This window comes from Neomonachus schauinslandi, chromosome 15 (assembly GCF_002201575.2).
Source record: "Neomonachus schauinslandi chromosome 15, ASM220157v2, whole genome shotgun sequence".
Taxonomy (NCBI): Eukaryota; Metazoa; Chordata; class Mammalia; order Carnivora; family Phocidae; genus Neomonachus; species Neomonachus schauinslandi.
The window spans coordinates 17,193,378-17,210,073 of record NC_058417.1 but is presented as its reverse complement, the minus strand read 5'-3'; the positions used below and the strand labels follow the sequence as shown (position 1 = coordinate 17,210,073).

The following is a 16,696-nucleotide window of genomic DNA, read 5'->3' as shown; positions in this document are numbered from 1 at the left end:
CTTCTAATCAGCTTTTCCCAAGCAGCTTCCAGCCAGATTTTTCTTGAATAAGAAAGGACATCCACAGGGGCGCCTGGGTGGCTCAGTCAGTTGAGCGGCTGCCTTCGGCTCAGGTCATGAAGCCCAGGGTCCTGGGATCAAGTCTCGCATCGGGCTCCTTATTCATCAGGGAGCCTGCTTCTCCCTTGCCTGCCGTTCCCCTTGCTTGCGCTATCTCTCTGTCTCTCTTTCTCTTGCTCTCTCTGTGTCCAATAAGTAAATAAAATCTTAAAAAAAAAAAAAAGCCTCCACAAAACAAACAAACAGAAGTAAAGGAACCCAAAGGGAATAGAGATAACGGAGGATGAAGAAGAAAACTTCAAAGAAGGAACAATATCCTCAGAGAGATACACGAAAATATTACAGCTATAAAACAAGAATAGAATGCTTTTTAAAATGAAACAATCAGAGAGAACAAAATTGGCTCTTGGACATTAAAAACGTGATAATTAAAATAATAGCTTTGGTAAAAGAGTTTGTGGTAGACACAATAATAGACCTCCAAAAATGTTCACACTCTAGCCCCCGGAGTATAGGAGCATGATCCCACAGGGCAAAGGGGCTTTGCAGATATGATAAAGGAACTTGAGGTGGGGAGAGTAGGCTGGATTATTTGGGCATGTAATCACCGTGTCCTTGTGAGAGAGGCAGGCAGGGAGAGTCAGAGAGAGAGAGAGATTTGAAGAGGCGATGCTGCTGGCTCTGAAGTTGGAGGAACCCTGAGCCAAGAAATGCAGGCAGGCTCCGGGAGCTGGAAAAGGCCGAGCACCAGATTCTCCCCCAGAGTCTACAGAAGGAATGCAGCCCTGCCTACAGAGCTGGGAGATCCAAAATTTGCGTCCTTGGAAGCGGTGCTTGTGGTGATTTGCTATAGCAGTGAGGGGAAACTAACTTTGGAGCAAAAGCCAAAATCAAAGAGATCTCTTCGATGTCAGAACAAAAAGACAAAGAGACAGAAAAATAACACAGAACTATAAGGAAGCTGGGGTATCGGGTCAGGAGGTTCAACGTCCAACCAATAGAAGTTGCAGACAAAGAGACATTTTATTTTATTTTATTTTATTTTTTTTTAAAGATTTTATTTATTTATTTGAGACAGAGAGAATGAGAGAGAGAGCACATGAGAGGGGTGAGGGTCAGAGGGAGAAGCAGACCCCCCGCCGAGCAGGGAGCCCGATGCGGGACTCGATCCCGGGACTCCAGGATCACGACCCGAGCCGAAGGCAGTCGCTTAACCAACTGAGCCACCCAGGCGCCCCCAAAGAGACATTTTAAACAGAGGTCAGAAAATGATCAGAAAATAATGCAGGAACATTTCCCATAATTGAAAGACATACATTTCCTGAAGGTTGAGTCTACCAAATGCCCAGAAAAATAAAGCAAAAAGATTTTCACTGAGGCAAAGTCTCAAGAAATTCATCTTACTGGGGATTTAAAAAAAAAAGACTCCAAAAGATTCTAGAAAGAAAATAAAAAGTTTCCTACAAAGGATCAGGAATCAAAATGGCACCACACATAAAAGACAAAGGAGAAATGCCCTCTCAGTTTGTAGAGAATTAGTCATCTATACTCAGCCAAACCTTCAATCAAATGTGACTATACAAAAATACATTTTTACACATTTTGATCTTAAAACGTTCATCTCCACGCACCATTTCTCAGGATGCTATTAGAGAATGTGCTTTACAAAATCAAAAAGGTGAACTATGAGGGGCACCTGGCTGGCTCTGTCAGCAGAGCATGTGACTTCTTGATCTCGGGGTCGAGAGTTCGAGACCCACGTTGGGTGTGGGGCTTACTTCAAAAAAAATTAAAATAAAATAAAAACAAAAAAGTAAACTATGAGAGAAAGATATGGAATTCAATCCTGGAGCACAGCACAGGGGATTCCCAAGATGTTTGCCAAGAGAAGTCTCTGGGCAGTACCTGCGCAGCAGCATAGAAAGAAGATTCTTCCGGGGCGCCTGCGTGGTTCAGTCAGTTAAGGCTCAGCTCTTGGTTTTGGCTCAGGTTGTGATCTCAGGGTTGTGAGATCCAGCCCCGCGTTGGGCTCTGCACTCAGTGGGGAGTTTGCTTGAGATTCTCTCTCTCCTTCTCCCTCTGCCCCTTCCCCCCAGCTCTCAAATAAATAAATAAATCTTTAAAAAAAAAAGAAGAAGAAAGAAATTTCTTTAGACTGTAACAGAACGACAGAGGCTTCCAGACAGAGGTTTCCAGGGGGAAAAGATGGAGCCAACAGAGGATCTGAGAAGGTCGAACATGCAGAATATTGTATTAAGAGGTATTTAATGTGGGCGCCTGGGTGGCTCAGTTGGTTAAGCGACTGCCTTCGGCTCAGGTCATGATCCTGGAGTCCCTGGATCGAGTCCCGCATCGGGCTCCCTGCTCGGCAGGGAGTCTGCTTCTCCCTCTGAGGTATTTAATGAAGACCCTCCTCCCTCTCATGCTCTCTGTCTCTCATTCTCTCTGTCTCAAATAAATAAATAAAATCTTTAAAAAAAAAAAAAAGAGGTATTTAATGAAAACGCTGGAAAACTGAACCTATGAAAAAATGAGTTTATTTTTAACTCCAGGAAAAGCAAAACATGGTTCTAAACAGGAAATGTGGGGCTCCTGGGTGGCTTAGTCAGTTAAGCAACTGACTCTTGATCTTAGCTCAGGTCTTGCTCTCAGGGTCGTGAGTTCAAGCCCCACATTGGACTCCACGCTGGGTGTGGAGCCTGCTTAAAAAAAAGAAGAAGAAATGTTATGTGTTATTTGGTCCAGTAATAAACAATATTTACAAAGTCACAGAAACAGATCCACTGAATACTGATTTAAGCAAAATTTATAATATATCTGTAGGAGGATGGGGAGGGGAAAAGAGCTGAAATCCTATCTGCCAAGATAGGAAATCAATATATAACATCTAAAATCAACGAATACCAAAAGGAAAACAAAAAGAGTTGACAGAGCGAGCCTCTAAGGAGTAGGGCTGCTGAGTTTGTAAAAAAACATTTATTATACATCTTTTATTAATATATGATTTAAGTTACTTATGCTGTAATAAAATAGATGAGTTACTTTTTTAAAGATTTTATTTATCTATTTGAGAGAAAAACAGAAAGAGAAAGAGAGAGCATGAGCGAGGGGAAGGGGGCAGAGGGAGAAGGAGAAGCAGACTCTCCGCTGAGCAGGGAGCCCAGTGCAGGACTCGATCCCAGGACCCTGAGATCATGACCTGAGCTGAAGGTAGCTGCCTAACTGACTGAGCCACCCAGGCGCCCCACCCAGGAGCCCCAGGAGTTACTTTTTAAAATACTATAGACAAGAGGGGGCTACTTGATTAAATGAAGTTCTCTTTTTTTTAAGCTTAGCAACTTTTTTATTTGTATTTTTTAAAGATTTTATTTATTTATTTGAGAGAGAGTAAGAGCAAGAGAGATCACAGAGGGAAAGGGAGAGGGAGAAGCAGACTCGCCAATGAGCAAAGAGCAGATGTGCGGCTTGATCCCAGGACCCTGAGATCATGACCTGAGCTGAAGAAAGATGCTTAACCAACCAAGCCACTCAGGCGCCCCTTAAATGAAGTTCTTAAGAAGGTGGAAAGGGTGTTATCCAGGACAGGAAACAGTGAGCGTCCGAGGCCGGCGATGAAGACGCGAGCATAGCTGTAGAAACAGTGTTGGGGTTGCAGGTACTGTGGCTCCAGGGGTGGGCAGCGAAAGAAGGCCGTAGCTGATGAAACAGGATATAAGGTCTCTGGCTGGAAGAAAAGGGAGTATAGGTAGGTGAACAGCACGAGGAGAACACAGAACAAGATGCAAGCAGGGACATTTTGGCTGAGACGTTAAAGTAATAGATATCAGAAACCCCGCTATGGGTTTCTGTTATGTGACACTTACCGGAGAGACCACTCTGCAGAAATTTCAAAGGAGGTGTTTGAGAACTGATTTGATGGCTCTTAACCCTCCCTTCTTACCCTGAGGATATATAGACTCAGAGAGATGAGAGGCAGAACTTGGAGACAGTTTTTGGACAAAGCTTGTGCTGTGAACCCCACCACCCTTCAGGGGAAGGAGTGGAAAGAGTTTCACCTCAAGAAAAGGAGAAGGCTCCCAGGCCTATGGGGAATGCCTGCTATGTGTCCCTCCAGTTAGAAATCCAAAGGTTAGACATTGGGCTGGACAACTGCCGAGGGATGAGGGAAAGAATTTGCCCTGGCAAAGTACACGCGAGTGTTTCCCGTAGACCGGAGGTGGGTCGTGCCTCAGAAGGAACCGGGATGGGGCTGGAGCAGATTTAGTCCAATAGACGTCCTGGAGGATTGACAGGTCCTCGTCAGAATGAGTCTAGGCCCCTAGTGGAGATGTGTAGACCGAGGTCAAGGCTACCGCAGGTGGGGGCTCTCCCAAGAACCACTCAGCGCCCACAAGACAGGCAGCTCGGAAGCGTTAGAAGGTACAGAGTGTGAAGCATCTTACCACAGGACCATCAGGGAAGAAAGGTTCTGTTCTCTTTCCTCTCCCATTCCCTCCAGCCCTGGGAGGATCAGAAACCAGTGAGTGAAGGGAAGAAGGAAAAAAGAGCGCGCGTTCCCGGGTTGCAGGCTCTCTGTCTAAGATGGGTCCTAGCTGGGGTGGCAGGGAGAAGACACGCCTTTGAAAAGACATTGAGGTTTGGGTTATGACTGAGTGTTCTAATTGAAAAGCGAGGCTGTCTTTTGTGATTGAAAGTCACCCTCCAAGTTTTTATGACCCGAAAATGACCGGAAAACTCAGGACACTGTCCAAGTTTCCATCTGAGACAAGGGAGAGAAACTAGTGCTCTGAGGAGTGGGGATGGAAGCGGGAGTGGGGGGGAGGAGGGCAAAAAAAAAAAAAGAGAGAAGAAAAGAAAGAAAAAAGGAAGGAGCAGAGCAGGTGAAAGCAAAGTTGCTTTTATGGCTATCCCCGTGAGCCACGCTTGTTCACATGAGTGAAAGGCAAGGGACTCCAACATGGTAAAGAATATAGATTTTGGCACCAAAGAGGAATGAGTTTGTAATTTGGCTCTGCCACTTCCTAGCTATGTGACCTTGGGTAAGGGACATGACCTCTCTTAGTCTGTTTTTCCTAGTGTAAGAAGAGTTAGTTAAGCTAATCTCACATAGTTATTTGGAAGTTATAGGAAGATTATATAAGATAACATTTGGGAAAACACTGAAAAATATATTCTCGGGGTGCCTGGGTGGCTCAGTTCAGTGGCTGCCTTCGGCTCAGGTCATGGTCCCCGGGGTCCTGGGATCGAGTCCGGCATCGGGCTCCCTGCTCAGCGGGGAGCCTGCTTCTCCCCCTGCCTTCCACTCCCCCTGCTTGCGCGCGCACTCTCTCTCTGTCAAATAAATAAATAAAATCTTAAAAAAACCCCACAAAAACATATTCTCTTCCATTCTCCTCTTCGTTATGGGATGTGGGCCCGGTATGCCAGGGAAGGCTTTCTAAAGACAGTGACTTTTGGCACTGACTTTTCCAGAGGATGGAAGGGAAGCAGAGAGGCAGAGGGGCATCACGGGATGCTCTAGACAAAGATGAAGGGAGACCAGGATTCGCAGAGAACGGGCAGGACATCTGGTTAAGTTTGAATTTCAGATAAGCAGCAAATAAGCTTTTAGTATACAAAAATGTTTGGGACCTATTTATACGACAACATATTCATTGTTTATCCGGAATTCTTATTTAAGTGGGTGTCCTGTATTTTGATTTGCTAACTCTGGCTTCCTTCAGTGAGACCGGGTTGAGCTGCTGGGCCGTGGGGAACAGAGTGGGCTGGGCGTCCCCCGTTAGGAGAAGGCCTGTCCTCGTACCTGTTTTCTAAGTTTTGTGGGGTTTCAGCTGAGAGGACAGGACTTAAGCTGCAGTGTCATGAGATTTAGTGAGACTGAACCGAACTGAAATGCTACACACGGAGGGAGGCTGGCCCTCAGGACAACAGCATCCCAAGCAGGTGGGCATTCTTTGCTCCTGGACGCAGAGGAACGTGCGCCCAAAGCAAGTGGTCAGAACGAATGGGAGGCTCGAGATTCCCCCCACATTCTCTCCCAGCACTTGTGCCTTCTCAGGCCCAGCCAGGCCCTAGCTCTCCCGCTAGGGCTAGGGCAAAACGGGTCCCCCAGAAGCAGCCCCTTGTGGGGGAGGTAGGTGCTGGCTGAACGCTGACTGAGCCCTTTGCTTTGTACCCATCCTGCTTATTCCCAAACAACAGAAGTGCTGCTCAGCCGCCTGGTCAGCCCCATTATGCTCTTGCCACAAAGTGCTGAGTCCAGGGGCTGCCCTGGCCCCATGACCTCACCCCTTCTGCGCTGGGCCTCATCCTCATCCTCATCCAGAGGCAAGGCCAGCAGTCCAAGCCGTCCATAAGATTCTACTGAGCACCTTCCACGCATCGTCTGCAGCCCTAGTCTTGAGGAGCGCGACGTTTAAACTGAGCAGGTGGCATTTGGAGGGCTGTCTCTTTCCCCTGAAGGGCCTTCATCACCTTCGAATCAACGGCCCATCCCACTGGACAGCCAGTTGTCCCAGGGTGCTGAGAACACAGTTCACAATCCACGTCCCCAGTAGAGCAGGGCCCTCAGAGAATTTGACAGAATGTACTGCTAAAATCAAATAAACACACACACCACCACCGACAACAACAACAAAACCCATATAAACAAAAGTATTGGGAAAAAAGAAAAACTAAATGAATGTGGTCTTTTCCAAATTCAAAGAAAACATTCATCTGTTCCATTTTTCTAAGATCTTTGCTGCTTGCTCCCACTTGTCTCCGTGAGAATCTGGCACAAGACGGTATCTAATTTGGGACGATCGATAACCTAGTTGCCACTTATTGAGCTCTGAGTACCTAACGCGGCCCTAAAGACTTCGTCTCCCTCTGTCCGATGACAATGACTCAGGTAGGTGGTATCACCCTACTCTACGCCGGAGATGCAGGGCTGCCCAGAGGAAGGAATATGGTGTTTGGAGTCAGACGTGCATCCAAGTCGCTGCTGGGTTCCCTGAGCCAGGACGTGGCCCCTCAGAACCTCAGTAAGCTCGTAGGTAAAGTGGGTATTATAATGATCTCCTTCATGGGGTTGTTGTGAGGATAAAGGAAGTCCTGTCTAGATCACAGTAAATGCTCAGGACGCTGTAGGTATTGTTATTAAGGCTGAACAGGGAGAGACTGACATCCCGCTTGGGAGAAGGAATTGCAAGCTGGTTGTTCCGCTCCTTTCCACTCCTGGAGAGGCTCTGCCCGACTTTCCTGGAAAGAGACTGTGGAGGTGGCTGAAGCCCCTAGGCTGTAACGATCAGAGGGGCAGGGGAAGCAACAGTTCCAGACAATGCCAGAGGGAGAATCCTCTAGAACTTGGTTACAAATCATATCTTCTCCAGCTTCCTCAGGCTTCAGGTCATTGAGGAAAGCAGGACAGGCTAGGGCAGCTCATGATGCCAGCCATATTGGACGGATCTTTGTAAATGGTTCACCCAATAACCCCAACTCCCGCCCCACCCCCTACACGCACAATAGTTTTGTGTGTGTGTGTTTGGGCTTTTTGATCCAACATAAGAGCCCCACTTTTCTGTAAAAAGTAAAAATGGCTCGATCAGTCTTTGTTGTACTAACACTTAAATGGGGTGGCACCTGAGTGGCTCAGTCGGTTAAGCGTCTGCCTTTGGCTCAGGTCATGATCTCAGGGTCCTGGGATCGAGCCCCATGTCGGGCTCCCTGCTCAGCGGGGAGTCTGCTTCTCTCTCTCTCTCTCTCTCCCTCTGCCCCTCCCCCTCCACATGCTCTCTCTCACTCTCTCTCCCTCTCTCAAATAAATAAATAAATCTTTTTAAAAAATGGGGTGTAAAGCTCCCAAATGAAGACACTGAGAGTATACAAAGCACAAACACAATGCAAGCAGGTCAGTTGTCACAGGGTAAGGACTACTTCAGTTACTTCTGTGCCCGCCGAGGTACAAAACCTCATCAGAGGATGTCATTCATTTATTCATCCATTCACTCAAAACATATTTACCCAGCTAGGAGCTATGCCCAGAACGGAAGATACAATGATGAACAAGACAGAGGAAGTCCCTGCCTTCCCAGAGCATGAAGTCCAGTAGAAGAGGCAGATAATTAAACAATTCGGCTTTTTTCTTTTCAAAAATAGCTTGAGTGATTTTGATAGCAATTGTGTTCATGTTGTTCAAAACTCAAAAAGTACAGACAAATATACCGTGAAAAGTTTTATCCTCTACCTGAGCCCCTGGTGCCTCAGTTGCCCTCCTTGGAGCCCAATATTTCTGGTTTTTAAAGTATTTTCTACAGCATCACCAATGCAATAGTTCAAGTACAGGGTGCCACGAGAGTACATTGCCAGTCCAGGGGGCCAGGGAACGAACGAGTGAACAAATGACCAAATAGGTGTTTCCCTAAGACCCTAATTCTGTGCATGAAGAGAAGGAAAGGTGAGGAAGAACCACCAGCCACGGACAGCTGGTCCCTTAATCCCTTGCACGGCCACCAGCCGGCCAGAGCCTGCCATGATCCCCAAGGCAACTCTGTCCCTTGCCAGCCATTGATCTAGACATCCCCAATTAATCAAGCAGCAAAAACATCCAGGGTGGCACACCAGCATCAGGCCTAGGTGTTTGGAATGTTCTGCTCAAATCTGCAAATACTTGTGTCTATATCAGAACTCGCCCCCTGGGTTTTGGTTCTACAAAAACGGCGCTCCAACAAATCTTGAGTCACAGGCTGGACCCGATTGGCAGAGGGATTGGGAAAACTTTACTGGGAAAAGTTTCTTCCTCTCTCCAAGCTGCTATGGAATTTTCTACATTATCTGTCACCAGAAAGAGAGGAGGGTAATAAACAATAATAAACCTGTAATGTGTCAGGTCGATATGATCTCCTTTTGCAGGGTTGAGAAAGGTGGAGTGACTTGCCCAGAATCACCTAGCCAGGAGAGCTGGGAACCGAACCCATGTTTGCCTGCCTCAAAGCTCTCCTCACCCTTGCTTCTCATAGTAGCTGTGATAATTGAGCAACACCTCGGGGCTCCTGGGGAAGCCCATGATTCCCCTGCACTCCTCTCCCCAAATGCCCTGAACCTCCAGGGAGAAATCATCGGAGCCTTTAGGGTACTAAAGGCAGAGCACCTTGGGAACTGTGGGATTTCCAAGGTCCTGAAACCATATAGTAACAACCCCAAAAGATTCACTGGCCCCAAATTTTAAAATAAAACTGCAAAATTAAAATGAATATTTGATACAATAGCCACAGAGAGATTCCTGTCCACTAGTCAACCATTATTGAATTCAACTCTTACAGATTTCTCTTTTTTTCATTTAAATTCAATTAATTAACATATAATGTATTATTTGTTTCAGGAATACAGGTCTGTGATTCACCAGTCTTATCAGATTTCTATATAAATATACTATAATAAAGATTCCTGAGAATACAGTGAACCTTTTTTTTTTGGTCCAAATAAAGTTCAGAATTTTTACAGCCCTTTCACATTTTTTCAAAGCAAAAATGTCTATCGTGGATGGGAAATGTTGGCCGTGACGTGGGGTCCGAGGAAGGTCCCAGGGCAGCATGAGGAACTTGGAGAAGGGTAAGGGACCAGCACTCACACAGAGACCCGTCCTCACCTCGCAGCTGTTCCTGAGATCAAGACCATGGCCGCCAAGGTCTGCAGCCCCCAGCCTCGCCCTTTGGATTTCTGTTTCTCCAGTTTAAACAAAAGCCTGAGGGATGCCTGCCCAGCAGGCTGAGCCAACCAAAGCTCTGGGGATCAGGGAGAACAAAAGCCGAGGGAAAGCAGAGTGCTGACAGGGCCTGAGGCCCTCAGCCGCAGGGCTATAAAGAGCAGGGCCGCAGAGGAAGTGGCACCAGATGGAGACCCAGACTGTGCAGCAGGAGCTGGGTGAGTAAAGCCCTGCAGGGTGCCCTGGCCCTTCCATTCCTCTCCCTACAGACACACGCCCAGGAAGGGGGCCCGGTTTTTCTCCGAGCCTCCTGGCCTGGCTGGAGAAGAGTGGGGAACTCTGGGGGAAGGCAGCCTTCTCTTGCCGCCCCAAGAAGAGTCATTTATATGGCAGTGAGCCCTGGCCTCGCCATCAGGGCTGGGAGGGTGCCTGGGGCTCCAGGAAATGAGCAGGCTCCCAGGGCATAGGGAGAAGGTCTGGGGGAAGAGGGGGGTCAGAGGTGCAGAATGGAAAGATGTATCGCAGAGTTTACAAATGCATCAGCCCCTGGGCCTGATACGAGCCAGAAAGAAGGGCTACAAATAGGCTGTTTTGAGCCTGTCTTCTTCCCTCCTTCCCTCCCTCCTATCCTTCCTTCCTTTACCCTTGCTACCATCTTTTCTGTGAGCCTCAGCATCCTCACCTATAAAATAGAGAGGATGACACCACTACCCTCATAGGCTTGGTGTCAAGATTAAATGTATTAATGCGTATCAAGCATCTCGAACAGGGCCTGGCGTAGAGTGAGCCATTCTTAGCGATCATCACCCCACTTTTTTTTTTAAAGATTTTTAAAAATTTATTTATTTGACAGAGAGATAGCACAAGTAGGCAGAGTGGTAGGCAGAGGGAAAGGGAGAAGCAGGCTCTCTGCTGAGCAGGGAGCCCGATGCGGGGCTCGATCCCAGGACCCTGGGATCACGACCTGAGCCGAAGGCAGCCGCTTAACCGACTGAGCCACCCAGGCGCCCCCACCCCACTTTTCTTGCTCACTTTCCTTCGGTAATTCTTTTTCAATGCCACCCATCCCCCACCCCCACCCCGAACGGCCTGGACTTGGGCCCAGCACGGCCCGCACCCCTCAGTCAGGAGACCCAGGCCCTGCCACTGAGGGGTCCACCCGGGACACCTTCGATGGACAGACAGATTGGTACTCTGACGAGTGCTGGGAACCGGGAGAGAATGGGGGCGGGGTGGCGCGTGCGGGGGGTCGCTGGTCGGCATGAGGATGGGGGAAGCCGGGGGGAGGGGACCCCACGCCACGGGTGGACTGGATGGTCGCCAAGGACTTTACACTGGGGTAGGCCAGACGGAGCCAGTGCTGCCGCCCACAGGGGGCACCTGGAGACAGGCAAGGGGGCGACGGCCACATAAATCAAGAGGTCGCGCGGCCTGGGCGGCCCGTCACCTGCATTGTCACTTTGAATCCTCCCGGTAACTGCGCGTAGAAGCTCTGTCTCCGGGAAACAACGGAGGCTCAGCCAGCGAGCCGCCCAGCCGGGGCCCCAGCAAAGTCTATCTACTGGACTCGAAGCCCCCTTTGCTTCCTCCTGTGCTGTCACCTCATCCTCCACCCCGGAGGCCATGTCACTGATGGGTGTCTTGTCTTCCAGAAACCCTTCCAACCACCAAAATGGCTCAAACCAACCCCATGCCGGGGTCCGTGGGGCCATGGAAGGTAAGCTCACTCCCATCACGCGGAATACTGAGCAGTCCCACCGGGCAGGGCATGAGACGCGGCCACAGTGCAGGCCCCGGGCCTGTGCTTTTCCATGGGACAATGACCCACGGATAATATACCAGTTTTAGGGGAAGAGTCGACCCAACTTCCAGATGTTGTCTCAGGAAGGAGCTTTCAGAATGCCCCATTCTGACAGAAGGATGACCCTGGAAGCCCGTGATGGGTGGAAGATGATACCTAGTTTTCTAGGTCACCTCTCCTCCACACTACTAAAATCATCTTTTTTTAAGATTTTTTTTTAAAATTTATTTATTAGAGAGAGAGTGAGAGAGAGAGCGCTAGAGGGGGTAGGGTTAGAGGGAGAAGCAGACTCCCCGCCGAGCAGGGATCCCGATGTGGGACTCGATCCCGGGACTCCGGGATCATGACCTGAGCCGAAGGCAGTCGCTTAACCAACTGAGCCACCCAGGCGCCCCTAAAATCATCTTTTTAAAAAAAAGATTTTATTTATTTATTTGAGAGAGAGAGAGAGAGAGCACGAGCAGGGGGTGTGGCAGAGGGAGAAACAGACTCCCCACTGAGCAGGGAGCCCAACACGGGGCTCGATCCCAGGACCCTGGCATCATGACCTGAGCCGAAGGCAGACACTTACCAACTGAGCCACCCAGGTGCCCCTAAAATCATCTTAAAACAGAGCAGCCCAGGGGCGCCTGGCTGGCTCAGTAGGTGGAGCCATGCACCTCTTGATCTCGGGGTTGTGGATTGGAGCCCCACGTTGGGTGTAGAGATTACTTGAAAATAAAATAATAACAAAAAGAATAAAAAAAATAGAGCAGCCCAGAGTGGAATATGCTGCCGTGGAGAAACGGGTCCAGAAATGAAGACAGATTTGCCACCAAATCCCAGACCAGGTCTCCTGACTCCCAACATGAGGTTGATGGTACCCATTGCCTGAAGTGGCCGATCCTCAGCTTTTCGCTGTTTTCCTCAACACTCCTACCCTCTTCACTGGGTCAGCTCTGAGGACAGTTCACAGCTTTGGGTGTTTGTCCTCCAGCCAGGTTCAAGAGCCAAGTTCTAGTTTAAGGTATGAAAGGGGTTTATCACAATTCTCCATTTACACTGTGCGTTTCTGTAGTGGATGTGGCTGGAGACGATAAGAAATAATCCACAGGAAGGCCTGGGAGTCCCAGAGTCCGGTCCTCTGGGCCACACTTACATAAGAAGTATGGTGGAAGAAGAGTCCACAAGTCCTTGGTCTGTCCACTGGGCCCGGTGTTGTTCCTGGCAAACCATTCCTATCATAAACCCATCCCCACACTTCATCCCTAGCCTAGGCATGTAAACACCACCAACTAGTGGTATTAATCCAAGCCCCTTCCTATCCTGTCTATACCGGAAGAGACCCTACCAGACATCCTGGGCTATAGCTAGTGATGAAAAACACAGGGTCGGACAAAAGTTAAGCTCTTGACCTGGGCCTCTGTTCTTCCTGATGTACCACGTTCTAACTCTGTTTCCCCATTCAATTCCATTCAGATAACCATCTACGACCAGGAGAATTTCCAGGGCAAGAGGATGGAGTTCACCAGCTCCTGCCCAAATGTCTCTGAGCGCAGTTTTGATAATGTCCGGTCTCTCAAGGTGGAATGTGGCGCGTGAGTATGGACCTCAGCAGAAAACCAGGGCCCTTATTTGTGGTCTCTGTAGACATGCGGCCATAAAGATGGGGATCAGGGAAGAAAGATGTCCCCCCAGATTCTAATCCGTTCTGGGAGAGACCTCCATATGGAAGTAATCTCAAAAGAAATCACTATATGTGTAATTTAGTAACTCAAAGCTAGAAGGAACATGAGGTTCCTAGTGGCTTAGTATTCGCTTTGGGTGGGGGAGGCTTTAAAGAAATGTAGACCATGGGGAGGGGCAGTGACAGTTATCAGATCTGGGGCCTCTAGAGCCCACATGCTGCTACCTAGGATTCTCTCAGAATAGCCACAGGACCCTTTAGTTTGTCTTGCCTACAGAAAATAGAGGAAACCTTCAAGCTGCAACCTCTTTCCCGCTAACTCCCTAATTTCTCTGTGTAAAAAGAATCTCAACCCCAGGACCTAAGAGCCATATTAGGTCCCAGTTAGTCTTTGAGGAGTTTCTTGTTGATGATTGATTTCTTTGACAAGTTGGACTCTTGTTTTGTTTTCTGACTCTTTGGCAGGATAGTTGAGACCTTTATCATCAGCCTGAAAACACAAGGAAAGGACTCTCCTTTGGCCTAAGCAAAACGGGCTTTGCACTTGGAGAAGCTTCCACAAGTTGTGGGCCACCAAATTGAGCTAACCCTTTAAAGGGAGTAAAATACTTTAAGGTGTCATTGGAAACTGAGACTTGGCTGTGAAAAGTTGATCTGAGGTGCTTTAATAAATAAGGAATAGGTGTGTAACAGCAGGAGTAAGAACCCACAAAGTTAAAAGGAAACAAGAGACTAGTAACCCATCAGCTGCTGGTTTGCTTCCTTAGGAAGAAGCCAGTAGGTTTGGCTGGAGCCAGAGCGATAGTCAGTCACTAGATCCTGAACCTGGAGCTCCAAGTAGAGAATAAAGGGACTTGGAGAGAAAGGAAATATAATTTTAGACTGACTTTGCTCATACACATTGCTCAGGTCAGTGAAGCAGACCCTTTCAGCGGATAATCCCAAAACAAATATTACATTTACAAACCTATTAATGTAGCTGCCAGCTCATTCCCCACCTCTTGTGACATGGCTCTGTTGGAATTGGCTTGATATTTTACCAGACTTTTAACATGTAAAACAAAAGATGCCTTCTCCCTGAGGCCACATAGGCTCTGAACCCATGAACAAACGCCACTACTTGTCTTTGGCAGCTGGGTTGGTTATGAGCATACCAGCTTCTGCGGGCAACAGTTTATCCTGGAGAGAGGAGAATACCCTCGCTGGGACGCCTGGAGCGGGAGTAATGCCTACCACATTGAGCGCCTCATGTCCTTCCGCCCCATCTGTTCAGCTGTGAGTCCCTGCATTTTTCACTTCCGTGCGTGTGGGGGGGTGGGGCAAGAGAGGGTGCATATGGCCTGACACTTAGTGCTACTTCTCATCAGTTATGCTGAAATGCAGCAGGAAGGACAAAAGTAAAAAAAGAGAAAAGAAAAACACTAGTCCCTCTGTTTCTAAATCTGCCATTTGGTTTTTCCCTAGTAGAAGGTATTTTCATTGAGCTAAGAGTGGCAGGAAGTGGATACTCAAGAGCCCACATCTTCAAAAGTGCAGTAGGATAACTAGTGAGAGCTAGTTTTGCCTGTTTTTGTACTTCATACGGGTTAGTCTCTGCCTTAATGCTTGCATAGTATTCATATCCCCTAGTGGACTTTAGGTTATTTCCAACACCGTACACACACACATACACACAGGCTTGCTTTTTCTAGTAATTTCTGTGATCTTTTCTCACATTAGTCAATATTAATCCCTTGGTTAGCTGTGTGTTGCAAGTATTTTTTCCTGCTCTTATATTTTCTTCGTCGATCTTTTGTTGTCCCATAGTTCCATCAGTTATTTGTACATTTTAAATGTTATGGTTATTACATTGGACTGGACAGGATTGAGTAGTTCTTACCTCCATATTGCCTGAAATACTTTTACATTCAATGATCATGTACTTCCTTCTGTAAACCAGAAGTGTCTTGAATTTGAAAAATATGCTAATTAAAGAATTAAGACAGCCATTAACAGTGGTACCAAATAATTTAAAAAATTTTCTGGATTACAGAATCATAAGGAGTCTAAGATTACCATCTTTGAGAAGGAAAACTTCATTGGACGCCAGTGGGAGATCTGTGATGACTACCCCTCCTTGCAAGCCATGGGTTGGTTCAACAACGAAGTTGGTTCCATGAAGATACAATGTGGGGCGTAAGTGCAAAAACAGGGTTGGGGCACTTTTCAAAGTAAGTCTTGCAAATGTAGACCTTGTGAATATTAATACATCAATGGTTACATCTTATCAGATTTCATACATTAGTATATTGATTTGGCTGGCACATTCTAGTTATTAATTTTCAAATTTCAAGTTGTTGGTACCAACTATCACTTAAGGTCAGTTTTTTCCCCTCTCAAATATTTCTCTGTGGAATTACGTTGACTACTCTTTTACCTTTTTTAAAAAGATTCATTTATTTGAGAGAGAGAGTGCATGTGCATTAGCAGGGGGCGGGGCAGAGGGAGAGGGAGAGAAGCAGATTCCCTACTGAGCATGTTGCTCCATCTCACGACCCTGAGATCATGACCTGAGCTAAAATCAAGAGTCAGACACTTAACCAACTGATCCACCCAGGCACCCTCTTTTAAAAGTTTTTTCATGGGGCGCCTGGGTGGCTCAGTCGTTAAGCGTCCGCCTTTGGCTCAGGTCATGATCCCGGGGTCCTGGGATCGAGTCCCACATCGGGCTCCCTGCTCCGCGGGAAGCCTGCTTCTCCCTCTCCCACTCCCCCTGCTTGTGTTCCCTCTCTCGCTGTCTCTGTCAAATAAATAAAATCTTAAAAAAAAAAGGTTTCTTCATAATCAAGATTAATTTTCAACTAGCTGTAGCCATACTAGCTGTAGCCATACTATGCACACAGAGCCTGGCATTTAGGATGGCTGTTGTTTTCTAAGCCTAAAAGCATTCTGTACCGATTATGTTTAGGAAAGAGGCTCAGGTTTTAGGGTACTGACCACGTTCCTGACTGGTTTTAATAATCTACTGTGCTTTGGATTTTCTAGCTGGGTCTGCTACCAGTATCCTGGATACCGTGGTTATCAATATATCTTGGAATGTGACCATCATGGAGGAGACTATAAACACTGGAGAGAGTGGGGTTCTCACGCCCAGACTTCCCAGATTCAATCAATTCGCCGTATCCAACAGTAGTGGATTAAAAGCTCCAAGTAAGAGAAACCTTGCTAAGCAATCTAGAATGAGTTTTATGTTAGCTGCTGAAATCCACAATAAATGTCATTAAAAAAAAAACAAACTGTGTAGACTGAATTAACTACCATACTTCTTTTTTTCAAAGATTTGAGTGTGCACGTGCAGTGGGGGAGGGGCAGGAGGAAAGAGAAACTTAAGCAGACTTAAAGCTGAGTGCAGGGGCGCCTGAGTGGCTCAGTCGTTAAGCGTCTGCCTTCGCCTCAGGTCATGATCCCAGGGTCCTGGGATCAAGCCCTGCATCGGGCTCCCTGC

General features: G+C 47.5%; 1 protein-coding gene across 1 annotated transcript; it reads left to right on the top strand.

Moving 5' to 3' along the window:
- Positions 1–9,931: 9,931 nt before the first annotated feature.
- CRYBA1 (crystallin beta A1) lies at positions 9,932–16,488 on the top strand. The gene is made up of 6 exons (XM_021704195.2): positions 9,932–9,963; positions 11,398–11,462; positions 13,005–13,123; positions 14,346–14,487; positions 15,245–15,387; positions 16,237–16,488. Exons 1-6 carry the CDS (start codon positions 9,933–9,935, stop codon positions 16,382–16,384), a joined length of 648 nt encoding a protein of 215 aa, XP_021559870.1. The 5' UTR covers position 9,932; the 3' UTR covers positions 16,385–16,488.
- The last annotated feature ends 208 nt before the right edge of the window (positions 16,489–16,696 follow it).

Coding starts and splice junctions, on each gene's coding strand:
- CRYBA1 (XM_021704195.2), top strand. CDS start 9,933: ATGGAGACCCAGACTGTGCAGCAGGAGCTGG. Junction 11,463..13,004: donor GGTCCGTGGGGCCATGGAAG/GTAAGCTCACTC, acceptor AATTCCATTCAG/ATAACCATCTACGACCAGGA. Junction 14,488..15,244: donor TCCGCCCCATCTGTTCAGCT/GTGAGTCCCTGC, acceptor TCTGGATTACAG/AATCATAAGGAGTCTAAGAT.